This window comes from Helianthus annuus, chromosome 12 (genome assembly GCF_002127325.2).
Source record: "Helianthus annuus cultivar XRQ/B chromosome 12, HanXRQr2.0-SUNRISE, whole genome shotgun sequence".
In the NCBI taxonomy this organism is placed as follows: domain Eukaryota; kingdom Viridiplantae; phylum Streptophyta; class Magnoliopsida; order Asterales; family Asteraceae; genus Helianthus; species Helianthus annuus.
Genome location: NC_035444.2, coordinates 25,892,249 through 25,917,553, shown reverse-complemented (window position 1 = coordinate 25,917,553; position 25,305 = coordinate 25,892,249). Strand labels below are relative to the sequence as shown.

Sequence of the window (25,305 nt, the reverse complement as noted above, 5' to 3'; positions counted from 1 at the left end):
CAACTCCCTGTTAACATCTGAAAACATGTTAACATTCTTGACTAAGCGTGATTCGTAAAATCACCCACGTCACCCTTTTTAATAAATTATCTACAGATTCTATCTGTATACAAGTCTATTAATGACTTGATACCTACGGGTTATGACTATGTCATATAGTGGCAGTTGTGGTTTATAACTCCCTGCCAAGAAAAGAAATATCTACAGATTATATCTGTACACAAGTCTGTTTATGACTTGATACCTACGGGTTATAACTATGTTATATAGTGACAGTTGTGGTTTATGACTCTCTGTCTAGTAAAGGATTATTTGCTTAATTATACAATTTATAATCCTATAAAAATCTAAATTTATAATTTAGTAATTGTCCGTAGTGACTAGGCCTATGGTGCCAATGTATATATTTTCATTCCTTGATTGCTAATAAGAGCTTGAATGAAATTTATTAAATTAACTGCTAAGGTTCTTGATACCATGGTTAATAAATCGTCTAGAACGATAATACTGTTAGGTTCTAAATTAGACCTTGTCCTTTATTGTAGCTTAAAGCTACAATGGCCAAATCGGAGGAAACCAACAGTCATTCTGGGGAACGCTCAGATAATGCAAAGATTCACGTTACCGGTGCAGAGCTGCAAGCACTGATAGATAACGCTGTTGCCAAAGCTATGGATAGGCAATTCAGGGAATCTAGTGGTACTCGGAGTAGGACCCGAACAGAAACGCACGCAAAGCCCAAGACTCATTCTGAGGCTCATAGTAAGCCGCCATCTAAAAAGAGTGAGCCGAAGAAAGCTGAGGATGATAATCACTCCTCCAACCACAGCAGCGTCCCAAAGCAGGAGATTAAGCTGAAACATGACACGTACAGCAGGTCCTGTACGTACAAGTATTTTGTATCTTGCAAGCCCAGAGATTTCACTGGGGAAAAGGGAGCCGTCGATTGTATGACGTGGATTGATGAGATGGATACTGTGGTTGATATCAACGGGTGTGCTGATAGGGACGTCGTGAAGTACGTGTCCCAGTCATTTAAGGGAGATGCGTTAGCATGGTGGAAGTCACTCCTACAAGCTGCCGGTAAGGCCACACTGTACGGTTTGTCATGGGAACAGTTTGTGGCCCTGATTAAAGAGAACTTCTGTCCGCAGCACGAGGTCGAGCGAATTGAATCGGATTTTGTATCCTTAGTTATGAAGAACCTCGATTGTCAAGCATATCTTACTACGTTCAACACCTTATCTCGGTTAGTGCCTTATCTGGTGACCCCGGAGCCGCGAAGAATTGCTCGATTTATTGGGGGTCTGGCACCGGAGATAAAGGCTTGTGTCAAGGCTTCAAGGCCTACAACATTTAGATCCGTAGCTGATCTATCCCTCTCCCTCACTCAGGATGTGGTAAGATTGAGAGCCATGAAGAGCACTGAGGAGAACAAACGGAAACGTGAGGATGACACCTCACGAAGATCTGAAAAGCGACATAGAGGGAACAACGACCACAGGAAAGGGTCGGGGTCTAGGAAAAGTGATCATCAGTCGGGTGAGAAACCCAAATGCAAGGTTTGTAGGAGACACCACTTTGGGAGGTGTCGGTTAGAAACAAAATCCCAGTCTTCGGAAAAACGATGTGGAATCTGCAAGTCCACAGATCATAAAGCTGTGGATTGCAAGAAAATGAAGGATGCAACCTGTTTTGGTTGCAACGAGAAAGGGCATATTCGGCCCAACTGCCCAAAGAATGCGAAGAAGGTTGATGATGGGAAGAAGACTAATGCGAGAGTCTTCAGAATGGACGCCAAGGAAGCAGTCCTTGACGACAACGTCATTACAGGTACGTTTCTTGTAAATGATGTTTTTGCTAGAGTCTTGTTTGATTCAGGAGCCGATAAGTCGTTTGTAGATGATAAGTTTTGTAAATTGATGAACCTTCCTGTTAAAACCTTAAGCGTGAAATATGAGGTGGAATTAGCCGATGGAACCTTAGAAACCGCTTCGACTGTTCTAGATGGATGTGTTATATCCATTAGGAATCATTCTTTCCCATTATCCTTGCTTCCCTTTAAGCTAGCTGGATTCGACATAGTGATAGGCATGGATTGGTTGTCGAGTAACCAAGCCCAGATTCTGTGCAATAGAAAGCAAGTAATAGTTAAGACTCCGTCCGGTGAGTCACTTACTATTCAAGGAGACACCCAGCATGGATTGCCGGAGCAAGTGTCCATGCTCAAAGCATCCAGATGCATGCAGAAGGGATGTGTCATTTATATGGCACAAGTCACCATTGATGAGCCGAAGCCGAAGATTGAAGATATTCCTGTTATTTCGGAATATCCTGAAGTATTTCCTGAAGAGCTACCTGGTTTGCCACCGGATAGGCAAGTAGAGTTTCGGATAGATATCATACCAGGTGCAGCACCTGTAGCAAGAGCACCATACAGATTGGCACCAACGGAGATGAAGGAATTGAGGACGCAGTTGGATGATCTATTAGCTAAAGGTTTTATTAGACCTAGCTCGTCTCCTTGGGGAGCGCCAATCTTGTTCGTTAAGAAGAAGGACGGATCGATGCGCCTGTGCATCGATTACCGTGAGCTTAATAAGGTCACTATCAAGAATCGGTATCCGTTACCCAGGATCGACGATCTGTTCGATCAGTTGCAGGGAGCAAGTTACTTCTCCAAGATTGACCTGAGGTCAGGTTATCATCAGTTGAAGGTCAAGGATGAAGACGTACACAAGACCGCGTTTAGGACTCGTTATGGACATTACGAGTTCCTAGTGATGCCGTTTGGGCTCACCAACGCACCAGCCGCATTCATGGACCTCATGAATCGCGTCTGCAAGCCTTATTTAGATAAGTTCATCATCGTCTTTATTGATGACATTCTTATCTACTCGAAGAGCCAAGCTGAACATGAGAAACACCTTCGTTGTATTCTCAAACTTCTGCATCAAGAAAAGCTTTATGCCAAATTTTCGAAGTGTGAATTTTGGCTTCGAGAAGTCCAGTTTCTTGGACATGTTGTAAGCGAGCGTGGTATCCAAGTAGATCCCGCTAAAGTAGAAGCAGTCATGAACTGGCAGGAGCCGAAGACTCCTACCGAGATTCGCAGTTTCCTCGGATTGGCAGGATACTATAGGCGATTTATCGAGAACTTTTCGAGAATTGCTGCGCCCCTAACTTCATTGACCCGTAAGAAGATTAAGTTCGATTGGGGCCCTAAGCAGCAGGAATCCTTCGACATTCTAAAGAAGAAGTTAAGCAATGCGCCAGTATTGACATTGCCCGATGGAATAGAAGAATTTGTGGTGTACTGTGACGCATCACATACTGGCATGGGCTGTGTACTCATGCAGAAAGGCAAAGTCATTGCCTACGCTTCTCGACAGCTCAAGGTGCACGAGAAGAACTACACCACCCACGATTTGGAATTGGGTGCGGTTGTATTTGCTTTGAAGCTATGGAGACATTACTTGTATGGCACCAAGTGCATCATTTATTCAGACCACAAGAGCCTTCAGCATCTGTTCAATCAGAAGGAATTGAACATGCGTCAAAGGCGATGGATGGAAACTCTCAATGACTATGATTGCGAGATACGATACCATCCAGGCAAGGCAAATGTGGTTGCCGACGCCTTAAGCGGAAAGGAAAGGATGAAACCAATCAGAATCAATGCCAAGCGCATTGAGATAAGAAATAACTTAAATGAAAGGGTGTTAGCTGCACAGAAGGAAGCTGTGCTGGAAGCTAACTATCCTGCGGAAAAGTTGGGAGTAACTGAGGAGCAGTTATCCTACGACAAAGATGGAATGCTACGACTAAACGGACGAATATGGGTTCCAGTACATGGAGGACTTCGGGATGTTATCCTCCAGGAAGCCCACAGCTCTAAATATTCCGTTCATCCTGGAGCTGATAAGATGTACCAGGATTTGAAATCAAACTACTGGTGGATTGGTTTGAAAAAGTCCGTGGCCGAGTATGTGGCCAAATGTTTGACTTGTGCGCAAGTCAAGGCTGAGCATCAGAAGCCGTCAGGTTTGCTTCAGCAACCTGAAATTCCCAAGTGGAAATGGGAAATGGTGACAATGGATTTTATCACCAAGTTGCCGAAGACGAAAAAGGGAAATGATACCATATGGGTCATAGTAGACAGACTGACTAAGTCAGCTCATTTTCTACCCATCAAAGAGACGTACAGCTCAGATATGTTAGCCCAATTATACGTCGATAAGATAGTAGCGCTACATGGTATACCTATATCTATTATCTCTGATAGAGATACTAGATATACGTCACATTTTTGGAAGAGTTTCCAACAGTCGTTGGGCACTCGTTTGAATTTTAGTACGGCTTATCATCCTCAGACTGATGGTCAGAGTGAGCGTACTATTCAAACTTTGGAAGACATGCTTCGTGCATGTGCGATCGACTTAGGTGGTAGTTGGGATAAGAACCTACCACTGATTGAATTCTCCTACAACAATAGCTACCATTCCAGCATAAAGGCTGCGCCTTTTGAGGCCCTATACGGTAGAAAGTGTAGATCGCCCATTTGTTGGGCAGAAGTTGGAGATGTCCAGTTGTCTGGACCAGATATCGTCTTTGAGACGACAGACAAGATCGTTCAGATCCGTGATCGTTTGAAAGCTGCCAGGGATAGGCAGAAAAGTTATGCGGATCCTAAGCGCAAGGATTTTCACTTCGATGTAGGTGAAAAAGTATTGCTAAAAGTATCGCCTTGGAAAGGTGTGATGAGATTTGGAAAGAAAGGCAAGCTGAGCCCGAGATACATAGGACCTTTCGAGATAATCGAACGTGTCGGGGCAGTCGCTTACAAGTTAAACTTGCCTGAAGAGCTTAGTGCTATTCATAATGTGTTCCATATCTGTAACTTGAAGAAGTGTTTCGCTGACGAATCACTGGTTATACCGCATACAGATATACACATAGACGAAAGTCTAAAATTTGTGGAAAAGCCTTTGTTGATAGAGGATCGACAGGTAAAGAAGCTTCGAAGGAAGCACGTGCCTATTGTTAAGGTCAAGTGGGATGCCCGTAGAGGTCCCGAATACACGTGGGAAGTGGAATCCACGATGAAAGAAAAATATCCCCATTTGTTTGAATAAATCTCGGGGTCGAGATTTCTTTTAAGGGGGTGAGGATGTAACACCTCGAAAAAATTTCGTCCAATAATGTCTTGACACGTGTCATAAGGTTCCGTTATGTGAAAACATACTTTAGAGGGACTAAAAGTGACAAACAGTGAAAACTATGGAACGTAAGGGTCCAAAGTGTCAACAATGGATAAATAGGCTCTATGATAACCCAACATAATGTTTATAACCTTAAACGGATGGTTCATGGATCATACGACGTGGAAATTGCACAAAAGTGAAGTATTGCAAACTATAGGGGCCAAAAGTGTCAACATGTTTAATTTATACCTCTGAGTGAACTTTTGGCAGACCCGAAGCTTTGAGAAGCTAAAATATACTCACTAGAATATGTGGTAAAAATTTCATGAAGTTTCGTCAACGTATGAGAAAGTTATGGCCAAAACCGTACTTAAGGGACTAAAAGCGTCAACGTCGAATTTCAGGGCTTTTCGGTTGAGCACAAAGTTATCCGAGGACATTACCATGTTGGTAAATGTCCTAAGGTTCTTAAAAACCAAGTTTGGGGGTTTACGGGTCGAGAAAAGTAGCCGAAACAGCGCGTACAAGCTCAGGGACCATTTCTGCCAAAACTGAAGAAAGTTTGGCTGAACCAGGGTCAGGCGACCCGCCTGGTAAAGCCCAAGCGGGCCGCGTGGGGCTGCCAGCGAGCAGAAATTCGAGTTGGGTCGATTTGGGTCCGATTTTAAGTGCCTAACAGCTGGTTTCTGCCTCCAATTACTCCAATCAAATGCCATGCATGGCTACTACAACAGTACCCTCGAATTTGTGGCTTTAAATCAGATTTTGATCATATTTCTTGGACATTCTCAAAGTAAACAAGGAGCTCTCTATCAAGAACCTTCAAGGCAAGCTTTCTGGAGGAAATCTGATCATCAAGGCCGATTTCTAGTGTTCACTAATCACCTATAGGACCTTTGTAAGCTTTCAATTCGTTCTTTAATCCGTTCTTGTTGTGATTATTGCTAAAAGTCAAACTGGGTGTTCATAAGCTTTGACTTTCTGATTAAACAGATTTCTTTCAGTCATTTCTCGAATTGAAACTTGTTATAGATTGGTATTTATGTGGGAAACAAACCCTCTAAAGGGTACTCTCTGATTCCCACTACATGCATGCTAATTGTCGAGTCAAACATGTTTCTAAAAAGTCAACAGAATTGATTTTCGCAAAAATAAGCTTGAATGTTAAGATATTAGACATGCAATCTGATTGATCATTATAAATAACTTGTAACACATATAAGAATGTGTTTTAATCATCATCAACTCGACAATCTATAGTATAGCCACGAATCGGAACCGAAAGTCTTGTAAAACGATTATGTCGTAGGCTATCGATTCGGATTCGTACATGCATGTTCGAGATCTGTATTGGAAAGTATTTTTGACTATTTTTATTTTAGTTAAACTTTCTGGAAATTTTATGTCATAAGTCTATGCTTAGCCGATTCGAATGCATGTTTCCTATTTATGCATAAAGTTGACTATTTTGCCCTTTTTGATATAAAACGTGATTTTTGGAAAAATGAAAGGATAGAAATCTTTATTTCTAATATATGAACTTGCACCGAAAGTTTCGGATCAGTTGGTGGTCCAGATTGTGAGTTATGGCCATTAGCGTAAAACTATATTATAAATTTACATAAACGGTCCTTTTCGCATAGAACCCGTTTCTGGCCACGTTTTGGTACAAAACTTTTTACCAACTGATGTATTATAATATTCTGGGAATTTTGATGATTTTTAATTAATTTTTGGCTGAACGGATCCTAGATCGCCTAGTCATTTCGGCTTATGTCGGTTTTGACCGTTTTAGCCATAAAATGAGTTGTACACATCCTTTTGACCCGAAACCTTTTTCTACTGATTTTATATGATGAATAAATTATTTTAAGTAATCTGGAAATATAAAAATCTCAGATTTAATTTGAAAACCCGAAAACGCCCTTAAATCGCATATTTAGCGTTTTAAGCGCATAGTAAGCGTTATACTTGTTTTAAACATATAAGACCTATACCTACTGATGTGTTTAGCTTATTTTCATATAAAAACAGTAAGTATAAGTATATGAACTCAGATTTCCAGTTTTGGCATTTTTAGCCCTTGTGAAATTACTAAATTGCCCCTACGGTGCATAGTTTGGTTTTAAATGATAAATTTGATATATGGGTCATACCCTACTGATATAATATGTTATATTAAGTATATTTACTGTATGAACCAGACCCGAAACTCAGATTTCTAATTTTACCCTTTTATTATCTTTTAATTGACCAAAATGCCCTTCTAAGGCATAAATTGAGTTTAAAAGTATTCCGGGCAATATAGAACATAACTTACTGATATAATATCATATTTTAAGCATATTATCTCAGGGAACTTGCATTTGAATCATTTGGCTACCCGTATCGCCCTTTTCGCGTTCGGTTCGGTTTACGTAACTAGTTTGCGTAAATCGACCGAAACGGGTCAAACGATATCATTTTTATTTCAAAATCCAGAATGTATTTAGTATACCCATATTATACAAGTATTCAAACTTGTCGGGTCTAAATCACATTCTATCCGGTCTTTCGCTTAATCGTGCGTAAACCGTATCATTCCTAAAACTAACCGGTCAAAGCTTAAGCTTAAATAAAAGGCCGTTAGGAATCTAATAGGTTAATTATAAACCTTTGTTCCAGATTAGGAGGCCCGGTAAAAGCTACCAACACTTATCATTTGTGACTTATACTTGCTCAGGTAAATACATTTTGACTTAATTTCCCTATACGGGCTTGGGGTACGGTATTTAAAATACCGCTTGATCGGGCGCACAAGTCCTGCGCCTTATAGGTGTACAGTCTTGAATAGCTTGTGCGACTTCGTTTAAACAGTTTTGTCTTACTTAAAGGCTTTGGGGGGTTGTTGACCGTGTCCCGGATATCCTTGGCATTATCTTACGAGATGGCCACGACCAGAGCACGGGGTGTAGGCGTACACCCGACGTGTATAACTCTTTAATGTGGTGTGTCATTTAATCTCTAGCCCGGACAGCAGATCCCGGGCCACCAGAGATATAAGTGCATGTAATTCGTTCACAAGTTTATATTATATAATTATCCCAAGTTAATAAAAATATTTATGCCTTGTGCATTTAAATCAATTTTCAATCATTTTCAAAATGAGTCGGTTGATTTGTATTTACCAGTGTAAACTGACGTATTTTTCCCAAAAGGTTAAGTGCAGGTACTATACGGAAATAGGCTGGTTGTTTCCTAAGAGCGTCCACTATAGTCTCGCAAGCTCGGACGACAATATATCTGTTGAACTATTTTATCTTATTTTATTTGATCCGCCTGTGGATCCATTTCAACTACTGTGATATTTATTATTACACTTTATTTAAAAGTTGAAATGTTTCTATTCTGCTTCCGCTGTGCATTATTATATTGTGTTGATTGTCTATGACGATGCCAACTACGTCACTGTACCCCACACCGGGCCCACCGGTGACACGTGGAAATCGGGGTGTGACAACGTGTAAACATAATAAACAACATTCATTTAGTCAAGTAGCACATGCAAATGGTCAGCGTTCAAATAGTTTGTGTTTGATTGTTATTTGATAGGTAACGTATGTAACACCCAAAAGTGCTAAAAGCAAAAAGGGATCGAGTATACTCACAATGATTGATTGTGGATTGAAGGGAGTGCTGAGAGTAAGATTAGCCTGAATAGTTCGATAGCACAACAATAAGTAACGCAGAAAAGTAAACAAGTGTGAATGGATCGAATGGGCTAGTCGATCGAACGGCGGGTTCGATCGAACGGGCTGTTCGGTCGGCTGGTATGTCCGGTTGGACAGTCCTGTTCGATCGGCCGGTAGGCTCGATCGGCTGGACCATTCGAGTGGATTGTTTCTTCCTCTGGTGTGTTTGTGTTAGAGGATTTGAACTTTTGAAGTTTTTGTTGCAGTATTTGAGAACACTGAAGTGTTCCTACCTTTCAAGTCGATCGATCGAACGATTCGTTCGATCGGCTAGCTCACTCGATCGGCTAGCTCACTCGATCGGCTAGAAACTTCAGAATTGGTCCTCAACTGAATGTCACTCGATCGAACAGTTTGTTCGATCGGCTGGCATTCCCTACTACAAACGAGTTATGAAAACGATTAAGTGTTGAAGCATAGTATCTCATGATCCGAACAGTAATGTTCCCCAATCGAGTGCCATATTCGATCGAACACTACTTCGTCAATACTATACCTCAAAAGTTTGGAAAAGTGAGACGTCATGTGCTAGCCGATCGGCTGGACCGATCGATCGGCTGGTGTGTCCGATCGGCTGGGCTGTTCGATCAGCCTAGCCGTTCGGCCAGCAATTCTGACCTGGTCGGCCTTTCGTCTAACACTTGGTCGTCTGGTTACTTGTTATTATATCGAGGTAGTTTGATAACGAGTTGAACTATGATACCTTCGTCCTTACCCGTCTCTCCGGCTCGGACAGGAATCACCCAAGTCCGGCCGGCGAATGGTTCGGAACGTTGGTTTAGAGTCTAACCCAAAATCGGTGAACCTTGTTCATAGAACCCGAATCTTGAACCTTTTAACTGTTTTGGATGATTAGTTAGCCGGTTCAAGCTCCGTTTCTATCGGTTTGAAGGCATTGAGTGTAAAAGAGTTGAAAGAAAGTTGGGATTTCTTCTTTCAATCCTTCACAACTTGAGGTTGTTTAGATCCTTGATAGATCTTAGCTTGTTTATGTGGAAATCGGTTAGATCTAAGCTAATCATAGTTGAATGAGGCCAAAATATGATGTTCTTCAAGAACACCATGATGACATCACCCAAGAACACCTAGATCTTGGTGATTTCATGGTTAGAATTCAAGTTTTGAAAGATAGAAAGGTGTAGAATCAAGTAATGATCAAAAACGTACAGGAATTAGAGTGAGAACTTACCGGGATTGAGAGAAATCTGAGAAAAGATGAAGAATAGGACCTGGCCGGTCAGAACTTTCCAAAAGTGGAAATGAAGACAAGGACAGCCCTATTTATAGGCTTCCAAAAGAGGAAAGTGGCAGCCGATCGGCTAGGAGCTCCGATCAAGTGGGCTGCTCGATCGGCTGGCAAGATGCTAGCCGATCGGCTGGCCTGTTCGATCCGGATGCTTCCTGTTCGATCCGCGACACACTTTGAGTATTTTGCGACGATTTTCAACGTTTCGATTTCGATGGACGATGATACGAATACGATAGAGTTCCTAGCAAAATTACTTTTAATCCCAACCACTATATCTAACATACAATCTTCTATAAGTCACGTTTCGATGTCGGTTTCGATTGAGTTCGATTGCCTTTCGAGTTTTGATTCGATTTTCGATTGATTTGCTTGAATACCACACCAAACATAAAGTAAAACACGCACAAGTAACACATAAGGCACACACACACGTATAACAATACCACAATTCGCGTAATTCGAGTCTCGAGTTCGATGATTGTTAGATCGGTTTGATTACTGATTAGTCAACTTTATCGCATTGTTACTTCCTATCATTCACAATCGTAGGTCGGTTCGCTTTAAAACACATTCGATTACTTCGATTCTTGCTGATTACAACACTTACTCCACATAATACAACTAAAACATAAAATCGACTATCTACAGTCAAAGAAAGTCAAAGTTGACTTGGACTTTGACTTTGACTTTGACATTCGAAAACACGGGGTGTTACATTGGCTGGTATTGATAACCAGTGAGGGCCTCAAACATCTCCCTATAGTTATCGAGTGGACTCTGCTCCCCTTGAGGTGGTGGTTGGTACGGAATCGGGATAAAGCTAGAGCCTACCACTTCAGGCCAGTGAGGAGTTGGGTCGGATGGGCCTTGTGGGTGGGGAAGATCGGGGTAATTGGTCCATCAGGAGTGTTCGGCATATGGGAGACCAGCTTGATAGTCTCTTTGGTGTCGCTCCTGATCATGGAGCACCTTGTCATTATTAATAGCCATTTGTCGAGAGACATACAAGGCACTCCAGCGGCGTCGTTCCAATTCTCTTGCTTCATTTTGATGCGTTGCCTCTGCTTCTTCCCATGCCCGTCTTCGGGCTGCCTCATCCTCTTGCATCTTCGCCAACTGTTCCATGTGTGACCTCTGCATTGCTTGGAACAGTTGTTGCTCTTCCACAAACTTATTCATTCTCTCCCGATGGGCTGCTTGAACTGCCCAAAACTCCTGCATTTGGGGTCCCTGTGCCTCCTCCCAGGCTTCCCTCATTCGGTTATACTCTCGGCCTTCACCTATGCATGCAGAGACATTGTCATATATCTCTTGCTGTCCCCGATCAAAATTTTTGTAGGAGGGCACACATCTGCATTAATTTCCCTATGCGGCCTCATGTATCTTTGTCTTGATCTTTGTGGACCGGAGGGTTCAGCTTCCTCCTCTTCATCACCCATTTCTTCATCTTCTCCCGATTCCGGTGGTGCCCCTGAAGTAAGAAACTCATACTTATGACCCATCCTGTCGGTCACAACATACTTGTTCCCTGAGAGATTAACCTCTATCTTCCAGTTCTCCTTCATGGAGGCCTTGTTAATTTCCTCCAACGGTTTAGTTACCCATAGTGATTCCGGTGGTAGGCAATTTTGTTGAACGATCATGGCACTAATGAGGCGTGCGTATGGGATGAAACGCCTCTGTGACGATTCCCGAGTAGCCCATGTGTTCATCATCACTATGTGCCTCCATGATAATGTAGGAGTCCCGTATAACAAAGAATGTACCACCCTATAATCACTCGCTCTAACACCTCCTCGATCGCCAAACCTCACCAAAACATTCTCGATGGAAATCCCTTGGAGAATCTTTCCCTCAATTGTCATTTGAGTTCCCTTTGCTTCTCCTCCGTCGTTGTAAGGTAAGACAACCGCTATCATCTGGTCGGGGTCATCACTGTTCATGTGATTATCCAAAAATCGCTCAATGGATGGGTAATCTTATGCTTGAACTCCCAAGGAGTCAAAACGCGCAATACAATTCATTGTTTCGAAGGACATTGTCATGTTCCCTCGGCTAGTCTTCCCCACCAATCTCCACTGCGATGGAGGTTCATTTTTGTTCATGAGCTTAAAAGTGGATAACCATTCACATACCTCCGCTAAATACACCCGGGAGGTGTTGTCTTTACACCAGTCAAGGACTCTTTCCCAACCTTGACGTTCGAACATCTGCACAATCCCAATTTGTCGAAACTCTTCCACGTTCACAACCCGTTCACATACCACCCTTACCGGAACTGAGGTGTTCACATTGTTTACCATCTTCCACTTCCATAACTTAGCCTCCAACTTCCTATCCTGATAGCCTGATAATGGTTTGTTTTTCTCTTCATCCCAGACTTTGGCGCTTTTGTTATCCCTAAACTTTGCCCACTCCCAATCCTGCCTATACAATCTTGCATCATTCTCTTCTACGGAGCTTAGCTGCTCCCACTTCCTCGGTATTAAACCGAAAGAAGAACCCACACCCGAGGATGAAGCTTACCCTGTAGTCTTTTGTCTTTTACCACCAGCCATAACTACAATCACAAACAAGCAAAACATCAATATAAACTCAACCTTCACTAGACTCTAGCGCCGTTGCCGGGGAGCTAGTGCGCTTAGTATTTCATTGCTTGTTGGATTTTAGTTTAGTTTTTCTTTCTTGTATAGTCGTGATTTTACTTTGGGTAGTCGAGCTTGTTTGTGCAGGTACATGTTTTGCAGGTACCATCTTTCAGTATGAATTGGGTAGATGATGATCCGTGTGAGTGTTACGGAAGCGGAGAACACTATTTAGAGGATTGCTATGTTTTCTACGAAAAAGTTCAAGCCAACAAGGAACGAGAAGACTACCTCAGCGGATTGTTTGAATATAGGAGGGCGGATTATGAAGATTTCAATGGTCCATCCTCATATTATCCATACGATAATCCACCACCACCACATTATCAAGAGTACTACTATGAACCCGAATTGCCACATTTCTCAAGTTACCGGGAGGTGTATGATGATTATTACAATGAATACCCTCAACCGGAATACGAGGAACCTCAAGACTCAATAAGTTCCAAGCTCGATGCCATCATGAATGCTATGAGTGCTCTTACCAACTCACATCAAGCTCTCATGAATTCAAATCAAGAAATTAAAACCGAAATGAAGAAACAGTTTGAAGTAAGAGATAAAGCTCATGAAGCCTTGGCAAAGAAAGTGGGTCAACTCGCCGAAGAATTGGCTCAACTTAGACGAGACCGAGAGGTGTTGGCTAGTGGTACAATGGTGGAAGGTGATGTGGTGGAAGAGGTTATAGATCTTCCTGAGCAAGAAGTTGAGTGTTTGAACCGAGCGGAAGACATAACACCGCAAGACGGGTCAGAACCGAAAGAAGCCCACGTTCATGCCTATCCTTCTCCCATACTTATCACTTTAACCAACAAAGTTGGGGATGAGAGTTCGGGTATAAGGATTCGAAAGGTAGTATTGCAAGACATTGGCCGGTTTGGTAAGAAGCGACCCCAAAGTTGTACATTATGCATGTCGAATAGAAGAAAAAGAGAGTGGATTCGGCATGCCAACTACCGAGCGTATGTTGGAAACTCGGTAGGCAAATGTGCACTTCGACCACCATGAGAGGTAAATCAGGTATGATTACTGTAGAGTTTGTACTAGTATTCGTTTATTTTATTTTCTTAGTTAAATGAACGTTGTGGGTGTGTTCCCTATATAACCCTCACGAGACCTACTCGTCCTCCCGAGCTATCGGGTGGTTTAAAAGGGCTTGTTGTATAAGCTAAATGCAACCGTGATTCCTACGAAAATGAGTTAGGTTTGTTGTTATTGTAAATTATTTTTCCACATAAATCAAAGTGAATTAAGGTATGACTTGGTAATAATTTCATAAAAGTGGTAGAACTAGGTAACTAACAAACTTTAATGGTTGTGAGAAGCATGCTTCTACACAAGGGTTAAGATTTGTAGGTACATTGAGTTCGTGGGACAACTACTTTCATGAAGAGAAGAGGAGCACACAAGGAATGAGCTCAGAAATCAGGTGCATACGTTTCTTTTTTACTTCTGATTTTTTTTAGTTAGCAAATAAGTGGAATGTAAATTGTATATTATTTTTCCGGGGTGAAATTTTGGGGGAATTAGCCGTGTCACATCCCTTGTGCGTTTAATACTCTAGTTCTTACACATTGAGGACAATATGTACTTCAAGTGTGGGGATGGGGGAGTAGTAAAAATTTTCGTTTTTGACCCGTTCATTTAAACACTAGACATTGAGGACAATGTTTACCTCAAGTGTGGGGATGGGGGAAAATTTCAAAAAAAATTTCAAAATTTCTTGTTTCAAAAGCGATCTTAAAAGCACAATTAACTAAGTCAACGAGGGATGTCACAACCCATTTGGTCTTTTGTCATGGTCAAGTTCAAGTTAATAGCATGACGAGTATTTAGCGGGTGGTTGTTTGGGAATAATCCGCCTAAGAAACTAGTATTTTATGCATGTCACATACCATACCCTTTTAGATATGTGAGGTTTTGAGCCACTTTTATATCATAGATTACATACCTATGTTTCTTTGTTTGAGTGGACCATTAGTCATATATTGTAGAACTTGCAACTTTTGATACGTTTGAGACTATAGACCGAATACAAGCACGAGAATGATTAAGGCATTAGGTAAACATTTTCTCTTAAAACCATTTATCTATCCTTACCCAAATAAATCCCCTAGTCGCCCACTTTGAGCCTAATCCTTTCGTTTGACCAACTCGTTTAGCCCATAACCGTTAAACCTTTTCTTTTAAACCCGTGTGATGAAAATTCGATTGTAGGATTATTTGTTTGTATAGTTGTGTATGCAAAAAAAAAAAAAATCAATCAGAAAATGTTGCGAAAAAAAAAGAAGAGGAAAATTGTTGAGAAGAATACAAAAATATGAAGTTAGTAGTTGTTGAATAAAAGGCGAAAGTTGTTGCCTCATAGTTGATGTTTATATTTAGTTTTGTTTAGTTTAGTGGTTTGTAATAAAAATTGAATTTTCATCACCTTAGCCACTTTAAATATCCTACTTCCTACCCTTAGCCTAGCCCCGTTACAACCCTTACAAAGACCTTTTGACTTGTGCTTAGTATTTGTGTTCGGTGGTGGAGAATGATTGAGTTGCAAGCCTATACGGGTACGTGTTCTAATCGGTTTGAGTGATTATTTCAAAAAGTGCTAATACATCATAAAAAAATTAACCAAATTATAAACCGAGTGTAGAGAAAATTGTGAGGGATGTGCATGATTTATTGGTTTCAAGAGCGGGTTAATCTTGGATAACCATTTTATATGTGATCATTCACTTTACCGTTAGATATTTAGTAAAGTGTAAAAGTTTGAACCGGGTATGACTTTAGACCTTAACCTTAGTCTTGGGAATGGGACGTGTGTTTCTCGTTCGACCCATGTGAAAGTGAAAAACATATTTGCTTGAGGGCAAGCAAAAGATAAGTGTGGGGATGTGATTGGCGCATTCTAGATACACCTTTATTGATATTAATTATATTAGAAATGTGCTAATTTTTATACAAATTATATTAATATAAACGGTTTTTATATATTATAGGTTATAAAAGAAAATGAGTTAAATTGTTGAACTTATAATATTTAAAAGAAACAAGTGTGGCATTGTTACAGAATATCATTCTTCATAAGAATTAATTGATTTTTAATTAATGTTTGTTAGTTCAATGCAGAACATGATGATGCAAGTTGCATATATTGAAACAATGGACAAATTAATTTATTCTATGGTGGCTTGCACGTGATTATTGGAAAGAAGAATGATGGGCTAAATTTCATTAAAGTGAATAAGAAGTATTGGGCCATAACTATCAACAAATATTGGGTGGAATGTGATTATTATTGGGCTATGAGGGGGTGGCCTGCAACGAGGATAAAAACGAAAAACGGCAGAAGAGGAGGGGGACTCCACTTTGGTTGGTTCGCAATTTTGGGGAATTAGGGGGCATCCATACATCACGATTGGGGGCGACATCATCATCATCGAATGGTGGGGACTGTTTCATGAGGAATTTTTGGGGGCAGCCACAATATACAAACTTTGGCTCTCAAAATACATCATACATCATCACTAATCATCCGCACAACACCGGATTCGATCATGTCTTCATCGCTATCTCAAGCTTGTGATCGAGTACACCCGACCATGAGCGGCTAGTCTCTTCAGTTTCAACCCGGTGTAGGTAGTTGTATTTTCTAGGGTTTATGCATTTGTTCTTTGATTCGACTTTGTGACAACTTGTATTGATGTTTGAAACCATTAACAATAGTTTACATTTGTTTTGTATTCGTAAATTGTCGAACGATGTTAAAAGTTATGACTTTGCGAAATAGTTATGTGTAGTTATGCGTTGTCGTGGTTAGGATTTACTTGTGTTGATTACAAAGTGCATTCTTGTCCGTTCTTCGGGACGTTGATAGTTATTGGCACCTAAGTCACGGTACACTAAATCCGCTAATCGTATGCAGTTGAGTTGAATTAAAACATGTAGGAACCCTAGGACTTACAATTACCGAAACCGGGTGTGATCCGTATTCTTAATTCCTGTTTTCAATTAACTAGTTTTGTTTACAAGTTTAGTTAATAAATCATTGTTTTCGATAACATCAATCTGTCGGTTCATTCCGATTATTTTAAAAACCAAACAAATAAATAAAAATAGCAAGCTTCATAATTACATTGTACATTGTTTGTAAATAGTCTAACTAATCGAACGGGTCGTGCGATACTGACCACTGATGTTGCTAAACAGACTATAAAAATTAACTAAATTAGACTCTCTAAGCTAGACACTAAAAAGCTTTAATTCTAGACTCGACCTAAAACCACACAATCGGCAAGTGTACCGATCAATGTAGTATAACCTAGAAAGTCCGGATATCGAACCACAGGACTCTATGTATCACGCAAATTAGACTCTAACAGACGCTGACAGACACGACTTAACTTGTTTTAATTGTTTGGGGGGGGGGGTTACGAAAACTAAGGAAACCTATATTAAACTACTAAATTAAACTAGAACTAGACTAAAGACGAATAAAGACTGAGGACTTTTCTTATATGAGAACAAGACCACCTAGACAAGAATCCTGGATTGTTTTAAGAGATTACCGATTAAGTTAAATGCACGAGTTATGGAACCGGGATCTTAAAGTACTAAACCTATTAAGAACCATCGAGGCCCCTCGACCCTTCTCAAGGAGAAACCTGTGGAGCTACCTAGGCCGTTAATCCTACCGGTTATTAGACGCCTTCCCAGTTGTCTAATTATTGTGTAAGTACCCTAATGTTGACCTATTCTTTTCCAATCCTAGGTCTAGGGTAGTTTGAAGTAATCGGTTTGACTTGATAGATTAATAAGACCGACAGGTAAACCAAGACATGACCTTACCCAAGGACTATCTAAAGCAATTCGCCGGGTAAGACCTACCAATAGCCCCTCACTTCCCAGGTATTAGGACTAGTAGAACACTAAGACTTAGCAAATTATTATCAAATACTTCTAGGGGTTATTGGCCAATTCCACCCTAAAGAGTTAAGGTTTTCTAACGTGATATAGACACTCACTGAAATCCTAAACCCTAATATGACTCTATGTTATGATATAGACCGTCACTAAGAATCATATGAAGCAAATAATAACAATAAACCAAATCAAAGCATGCATACACATCAAACCATTAAACCAAACCTTTTACAAATCACAATTAGTCCATAAAAATCATGCAATTAATAAAACCGGTAAAAACTTTACATCAATCCATTCATCAAGTCTAAGTGGCTTATAAGTTTAGCCAAGCATGTTAAAACGTGAAAACAATCCAAAGAAATCTAAACCGGAATTCATCATAACAAGTTTCGTAAGAAAAGTTAAGAATAAAGAACTAGAAAACCCGATTAGATCTTCAAGCCTTCTTCTCCGAACTCGTGCCGATGATTCCTAGGCTTCAAGATCTCCAAAAAAGCTCCAAGAATGCTCAATGATTGCCCAAGAACTCCCCAAAGTCGAATTAGGGTTTATTCTTAAGTTAAGGATGTTTATATATGACTTTCCATAACAAACCCTTTTAATTTTCGTAATAATTGCCAATCAGAACGTTCTGGCTGGGCGCCAGAAAATCAGGGACTAGGTGGTGGGGTGCCACCTTGTTTTTCAGCTCATTTACTAACTTCAGACTCTCGCCAGGTGCCAGAAACTTGCTCAGTGGGTGATGGGGTGCCAGAAAGTGATTTTTCAGCTTTTAAACTCTCTTTCAACTCCTCGACCTTTCCAACATGCTTCAAGACTTGACACTTCAATATTTTAACTCGTTTTACTCGGTTTCTCGCATATTTGAGCATCAAGACCTGCGAAACACGATTTGATCAATAGTATACATATTCTAACGAAAAACAAAACTAAATATAACGAAAACTATACAAACTTTACACGAATAAATGATGTATTTTGCAATCCATCAAACATCCCCACACTTACTCTTTTTTCGTCCTCGAAAAAGAATTATGCAACGGAATCAGAGATAAATAATCACACGGGTCAAAAGCATAGGTATATTTAATTAAAACCAAGGCTTGCGTTAGCTGCGATTGCGAATATACTTGTCCCCTTAAACCCGAATCCAATCCCAAGCCCTTATCATGTGAATTTAATTTAAGTGCGGTCAGTCTACCTAGGGTCTCACGCTAGAATTTACAGTCCACCTACTCCCACCTCAAGCTTATAGGACTAAAGGAACGATCACTGGACCAATTCCCAACCGTCTTATATCAAAATCAGAAGAGTTTACAATCATATTTTTTTTATTATTATTTTTTTTCTCTCTTTTTTTTTCTAAGTGAGCGTAGACAATGCTTTCCCTAACCAAGAGGCAATCCGGCTGTAGAGTCGCTATCCCTAACCACAGATTACTTAGGTTTCGGTACTTTTTTCTCTTTTTTTTTTTTTGCAGAGTCGATTTCACACACCCTAGCGGTAATCTTGCTGTAGAGTCGCTATCCCCAGCTCAGACTACATAGGAATGCATTACTTTCATTTAGTTTCTAGCCCACTTTTTATTCTATATTTTTTTTCATGATCACAAACTCTAACGGTTTTAACTTATAACGGTGCCCCTTATACTATTATCGGCAGTTTTAGTTTCCCATATTTCCCAGGCGAAAACCCACAGGCAGACCGAAAATTAAGGTATATTAGCTCAAAGGGACTTAAAACCAAACCCGGACCTATCCACATATCCCTAACTAGACGCAAACTCGATTTATTATAATCTCATATTATTATTATTTGACCCCGAGCAAACATTTATCTTTTCTATCATTTTCCGTTTAAAAATGCAAACTTCTTTTATTTCAAAGGACATTTTCTGGTTTTTTAATTTTTTTTTTGATTTTTGAATTTTTTATTTTTTTGTATTTTTAATAATTAAGACTCGATTATTTACATGTATCCCATCCCCACACTTAGAGATTGCATTGTCCCTAATGCAAGAACGAAAACACGACTCAACAACTACCTAAAAATAAAAACTACAAACGAAATAAATAAAAAATGAAAAATACAACAACAAAAAGGGAAACGACTTAGCTGAGTATGTGAGACTGTCAAAGTGCCAGTCGTTTCCACATAAGCCCACCCATTCGAAAAGCGCTCAGCGAACAACTCCTAACCTCGGACACGCGAACGAAAGCGGCTACTAATACCAACCTAATCACGCAAACACCAAACACTAGCAAACGGTAATATATAATATCACGATCAACAACCATCCACAATTGTATCAACCAACCCCCAACTTGTTTAAAATATTAGTACAGACCGAGATATGATGAAAACAGCATAAAAGAAAAATATAACAAAAAAAATATGCTCAGTCACTGCTGCATCATCCTCAACCCACACCATCTACTCCTCATCTCAAACCCTGCTCCACGATAACTGACCACTCTCAGTGGTAAATTCGTCGGCTGCTCCTAAGCAGCCCCCTGAGATCTCGTGGAAGCACATCGCCTGCGTTTATTGCCTGACGAGGAACCTTCACCTGGCATCCTGTAAAAATTAGTTCAAAAACGCGCAAAAACAGGTGAACAGTCAGTAAACACAAACTATTTTTGTTATTTTTGATTTTTTTTTATTTTTTTGATTTTTTATTTTTATATAATACTGTACATTCAAACAACGGCCGTATAGCATTTCGTTCGCGGCCTTTGTTCGAAAACAAGTGAATTTATGCAACACAATTACAAACCGACTCCGCCCGAATGGAGATTGAGTACGAGCGAAACGGCTTGAATATCAAGTGAGCATATCGACACGACACGACACTAACAAGACTCGAAACACACTTAAAAACGACACAAAGAACCCTAAAGATGCAAAACTCAACTCGACCTAAACTAGACGCAAAATACAAGACGTACAACCTTACCTCCTCCCGGCACTTTACTTGCCTTCGAGTAATCCCAAATGCCTACCAAAACGACATCGACATAGCCATGTAGTAGTTTAAACAAAGTTTAGCGTCGAAAAGCGCCGCCTAATTAAAGGAGGTTTGATTCTTCGCAAAAAGTTTGTTCAATAACGCAAATTTGGCGCTTTAGACGTCAATGTATTCCAAACCCAACACTAAATTCAGCAATTCAAACTTCATAACCAACCCGACAACCATCAATATCCCGAAACCAAACCAATTTCTAAACCAACATAGAGTGGTAACCGACATAAAGTTGAAAACTTTGTATTTTGCATTAGCGAAACGGGTCAAAACAGTGACTAAATCTGATTTTTATGTCAAAAATTCATCCAACCGAATCCCCACACTCAATGTTGGCTAACGTTATACCCAAGACATGATGAATACTGCATTTAAGCCCCAAACCGGACAACCCGCAACCTATATCCTGCTGAAAGAAACCAAAACGAACCATCCGCAACCTCATACATCCTCTAAATCTTTCAAGACTCCATATTTAACCAAAACCTAACCCTAGATTATCACTAACAAAATAAAAACTAAAATATACGACTTAAAATACAAAAGTCACAGGAGACATACCTTGAATTTGTGAGAAACAAGAGAGAGTAAGAAAAAATTTCCGGTTGTAAGTCGATTCCCAAGTGACGTCCCGATTTATTAATGAAAGATGGTGAATTGCTGGAAGAAATCGGCTGTCGGCTGTGGGTATCAGTGATGAGGTAGAGGGTGGTCGGCGGTAGGGTGCGGGAGATGGTGGGTGGCGGCGGTTGGTGTAGAAGGGAGAAGGGGTACCGGCGGTTGGTTTAACGGGGTGAAGTGAGGGAAGAAGGAGGGGTGACGGCGGTTGGACGGTGAGCGGTGGTCGCGATGAGTGATAAAGGGGCCGGGGTTAGGGTGATCGGCGGTTGGGGGTGGTGATGTGAGAGGTTGAATGGTGGAGGGGAGGTGGGTGGAACTTCTTTGTTGAACTTGTTACAATATAACGATTTGATAAAGGGGGAACAGGAGGGGTATCAAGATGAAAAAGGAGAACTGACGGTGGAGAGGAAAGGATTAGTTGAAAAGGTTACTTTTGGGGTTTTAAAATTTGTTAGCTACAGATGTGGAATTTGGTGGTCCGCCAGAAAGTCAATTGTGGAGTGGTGGGGCGCCACCACGATCCAAATTTCCGGAGGAATTAAGTGTGGGCTGCAGAGAGGTGTTCTGGCGGCCCGCCAAAAATTAGGTGAAGTTGGTGGCGGCCGCCAAACCGAGATTAAGTTTCGATTTTTTTTTTTAAGTTTTTTACCCCAAATCTCCTTTTCATGCCTTAGACAAAATTTTGATTTTACCCAAACCATCAAAAAAAAACAACCGAATTTTTTTCTAAGACTTAAAACTTACTTGGATCCTTATTCTCCTCGCAATTTCCTGCAAATCCTCGGTAATGCCCTCCTGCAAACGACTCAAAACAAAAACAAGGACCCGAAAAACTATGAAAAACGACCGTTAGTGACTAAAAAAATTACGAAAAATAAATGAAGATACAAACGGTACAAAATATACACTTGGGCTTTCAACTTTTCACATACTTATGGAGGATCAAAAAGATGCAGTTCACCTCCAAACACACACTCACGGGCTGTAGCACCATTATACCTATCATCGCTCAACTCAACCCAAACACTCTTATCTCTCTCACAACCTCTCAACTCCTCACTTGGCGGTTTGAATCTATACTCTTCATATCGACATCCATCCCCACACTGAGCCTTGCTCAGTGTCTCTATCTTAGATTCTAAACGCACGATTCTCTCCTCTAATTCCTCTACTCTCCTATCCGGTGGGTCCCCACACTTGAGTTCTATTACTTTTTCTAGACTCGGACCATTCACCACCTTCTCTTCATCTCTCTCATCCTTCTCGCACTCCCCTACTAACGATACCGCCTCCACTCTATCACTAGGCCCTCTCGAATTCATAACCTTAAAAATTACCGATTCCTCGCCCGCTCTAAGTGTGATGGTGCCTAAAAAGACATCTATGAGAGCTTTAGCGGTGTTCAAGGACGGACGTCCTAAGATTAGCGGTACGTTTTCATCGGCTTCCATGTCGAGAATGACGAAGTCAGCCGGGAAAACGAACTTGTCCACCTTAACAAGCAAATTCTCGACTATGCCCCTAGGGTGTTTCACGGATCTATCAGCTAAGGATAATGTCATTCGGGTGGTTGAAAGCTCGCCTAAGTCTAGCTTTTCGTAGAGAGAAAATGGCATCAAATTGATGCTAGCACCTAGGTCGGCTAAAGCTCTAGTATTAGTGTTACTACCGAATAGACAAGGAATTGTGAAAACACCGGGATCGGTAAGCTTTTCAGGAAGCTGATTTGAGACAACGGCCGAACATCCTCCATGCAATGGGACATTCGACAACTCCCCTAACTTCTCCTTATTCCTAAGAAGGTCCTTTAAAAATTTCGCATATTTAGGCATGGACTGGAGTGCCTCGATAAAAGGAAGATTAATATTCAATTGTTTGAAGATGTCTAAGAACTGCCCATATTCCCTCGAGTATTTTTTATTCTTAAGACGTGAAGGGAACGGGACATACGCATGGTTCACTAAAGGCGAAGGCCTAACATCCACGGGAGGTTTCTCTACTCTCTTCTCACCTTGAGACTCACCGGACTGTGCGGTACTTGCTGGGCGCAGCCTCGATTGCACTTTGCCGGGAGCCTCCATCTCTATCTCTTCGTCTACAATGTCTCCATCCTCATCGATTACTCTCTCTTCTACGCTCGGGTTCCCTACGATTTTGCCACTACAGGTGGTAATGGCCTTTACATGAGCCTTTGGGTTCGGTTGGGTGTTACCCGCAAACTGACCGGGTAATCTCTCCTCTAACTTCCTAGACATATCACCTACAACCCTTTGAAGGTCTTGGAAAGCAGCTTGGTGATTCTTAAGCATAAGGTCATGTTCGCTAAGTTTCTTTTGGGTGGTTTGATCTCTAACAACTAGCTGGCTCATCATAGCCTCCATTCTTTCTATGCTACCCCCTAAATCAAAACTTGGACCTTGACCTGTTTGACCTTGGATATTTGACCCCCCATCATTAACTTGCCCATTTGAACCCCCACCAAAGAGTGAACCTAGACCCCTATTTGGATTTTGAGCTATTTGAAAACCAGGGGGTCCGTTTGAGCGAAAATTGTTGTTAGCAGCAAAATTATTATTGTTATTACGCCAACCCGAACCAAAGTTATTATTACCAAAACCACTAGGTTGACCTCTACATTGACCCCCTCCTACAAAATCGACTTGCTCCTCACCTACTAGCAGTGGACACACACTCGTGTCGTGACCCCCTCGACAATACTCACATTTGTCTATCTTAGCCTTAATTTCCTTAAGTTCCCTAGACATGTTTTCCAATACAGTGGCTAAACTAGGATCCATGGTGACATGGTTCACCCCTCGGGCGAGTGCACTAGTATTGGTATTAGAATTACCACTTTGATACCGCTGATCGGCTCGCGATTGAGATTGAGACTGAGCAAATGCCTCAAAACGCTCTAGACACTCAGCAACTATAAGAATACCCATCATATGCCCCCCCGCATTAGTGTCGAACCTATCACGAGTCTCTTGAGTGAGACCGTTATAAAATTTCTCACACAAAGCCCAATCAGAAAGACCATGCTGGGAGCAACGAGCACAAAGGTTTTGGAAACGCTCCCAAGCAAGGTAGTAAGGCTCGTCAGGCTCCATGTGGAAGGAGTGGATTTGGTCCCTAAGACGTGAGGCTTTAGCGGGCGGGAAATACTTGTTCAAAAAGGCTTGACGAAGCCCCGCCCAAGTGGTAAAGGTGCCGGTTGGTTGAGAGTCCAACCAAGTAGCCGCACGGCCAGCTAGTGAAAACGGGAAAAACTGTAAGTAGGTGGCATCATTGGGTGCACCGTGAAGGCTAAAGGTGGCTAGGATACGGGAGAACCGGTTTATGTGGGCCGGTGCGTCCTTGTCCTCGCGACCGTGGAACTGGATGCTATTGGTGATGGCTTGCATGGCATAAGATGGAATCTGCCATGAGTTCTCGCTAACTATAGGTGGAACAGTAATGGGTGACGCTAGACCAGTGAAGCCTTGGGTGGCTTGTTGGTGAACGGTCTGCCTAGCGTTGGCCATGTGTTCTAGGTTCTCTGGGATGCTAGAGGTGCTAAAAGTAGGGCTATCGGGTGGGGAAATCTTAGGTAATGTTTTGGGTGATTGAGGTGGGGTGGGTAATGGAGTAATCGAAATTGAGAAACTGAGACGTGGATGAAATACTAACCTGTGGGCCTTGGCCCAAACGAGACGATGATGATGACTCGGTGACTGGTGGCTTCGGTGGCGGTCCGTGCGAGCGCAGATGTGGCATCCACTATCCGCAAAAACCTGAATGAGAGAAAAGCAACAGTAGTCACTACGACTCAAACGAAAATAAAAACACAAATAAAAGACTCAAACAAACTAAACACGTAGCACGTATATGTCAATAAAGTCTATCAAAGCTAATGAACGCGATTGCCAAGAGT

The 25,305-nt window shown here is 41.2% G+C and overlaps 1 protein-coding gene and 1 long non-coding RNA gene across 2 annotated transcripts; both read right to left on the bottom strand.

The window, feature by feature from the left end:
* Positions 1–20,141: 20,141 nt before the first annotated feature.
* Positions 20,142–21,765, bottom strand: LOC118484826. The gene is made up of 2 exons (XR_004874601.1): positions 21,333–21,765; positions 20,142–20,326 (listed from the first exon to the last, which is right to left on the bottom strand). It is a non-coding gene; the product is annotated as an uncharacterized LOC118484826 (long non-coding RNA).
* A 559-nt stretch (positions 21,766–22,324) lies between these two features.
* On the bottom strand, positions 22,325–24,916 carry LOC118485019. The gene has a single exon (XM_035981228.1). It carries the CDS (start codon positions 24,914–24,916, stop codon positions 22,325–22,327), a length of 2,592 nt encoding a protein of 863 aa, XP_035837121.1.
* Between the last annotated feature and the right edge of the window lie 389 nt (positions 24,917–25,305).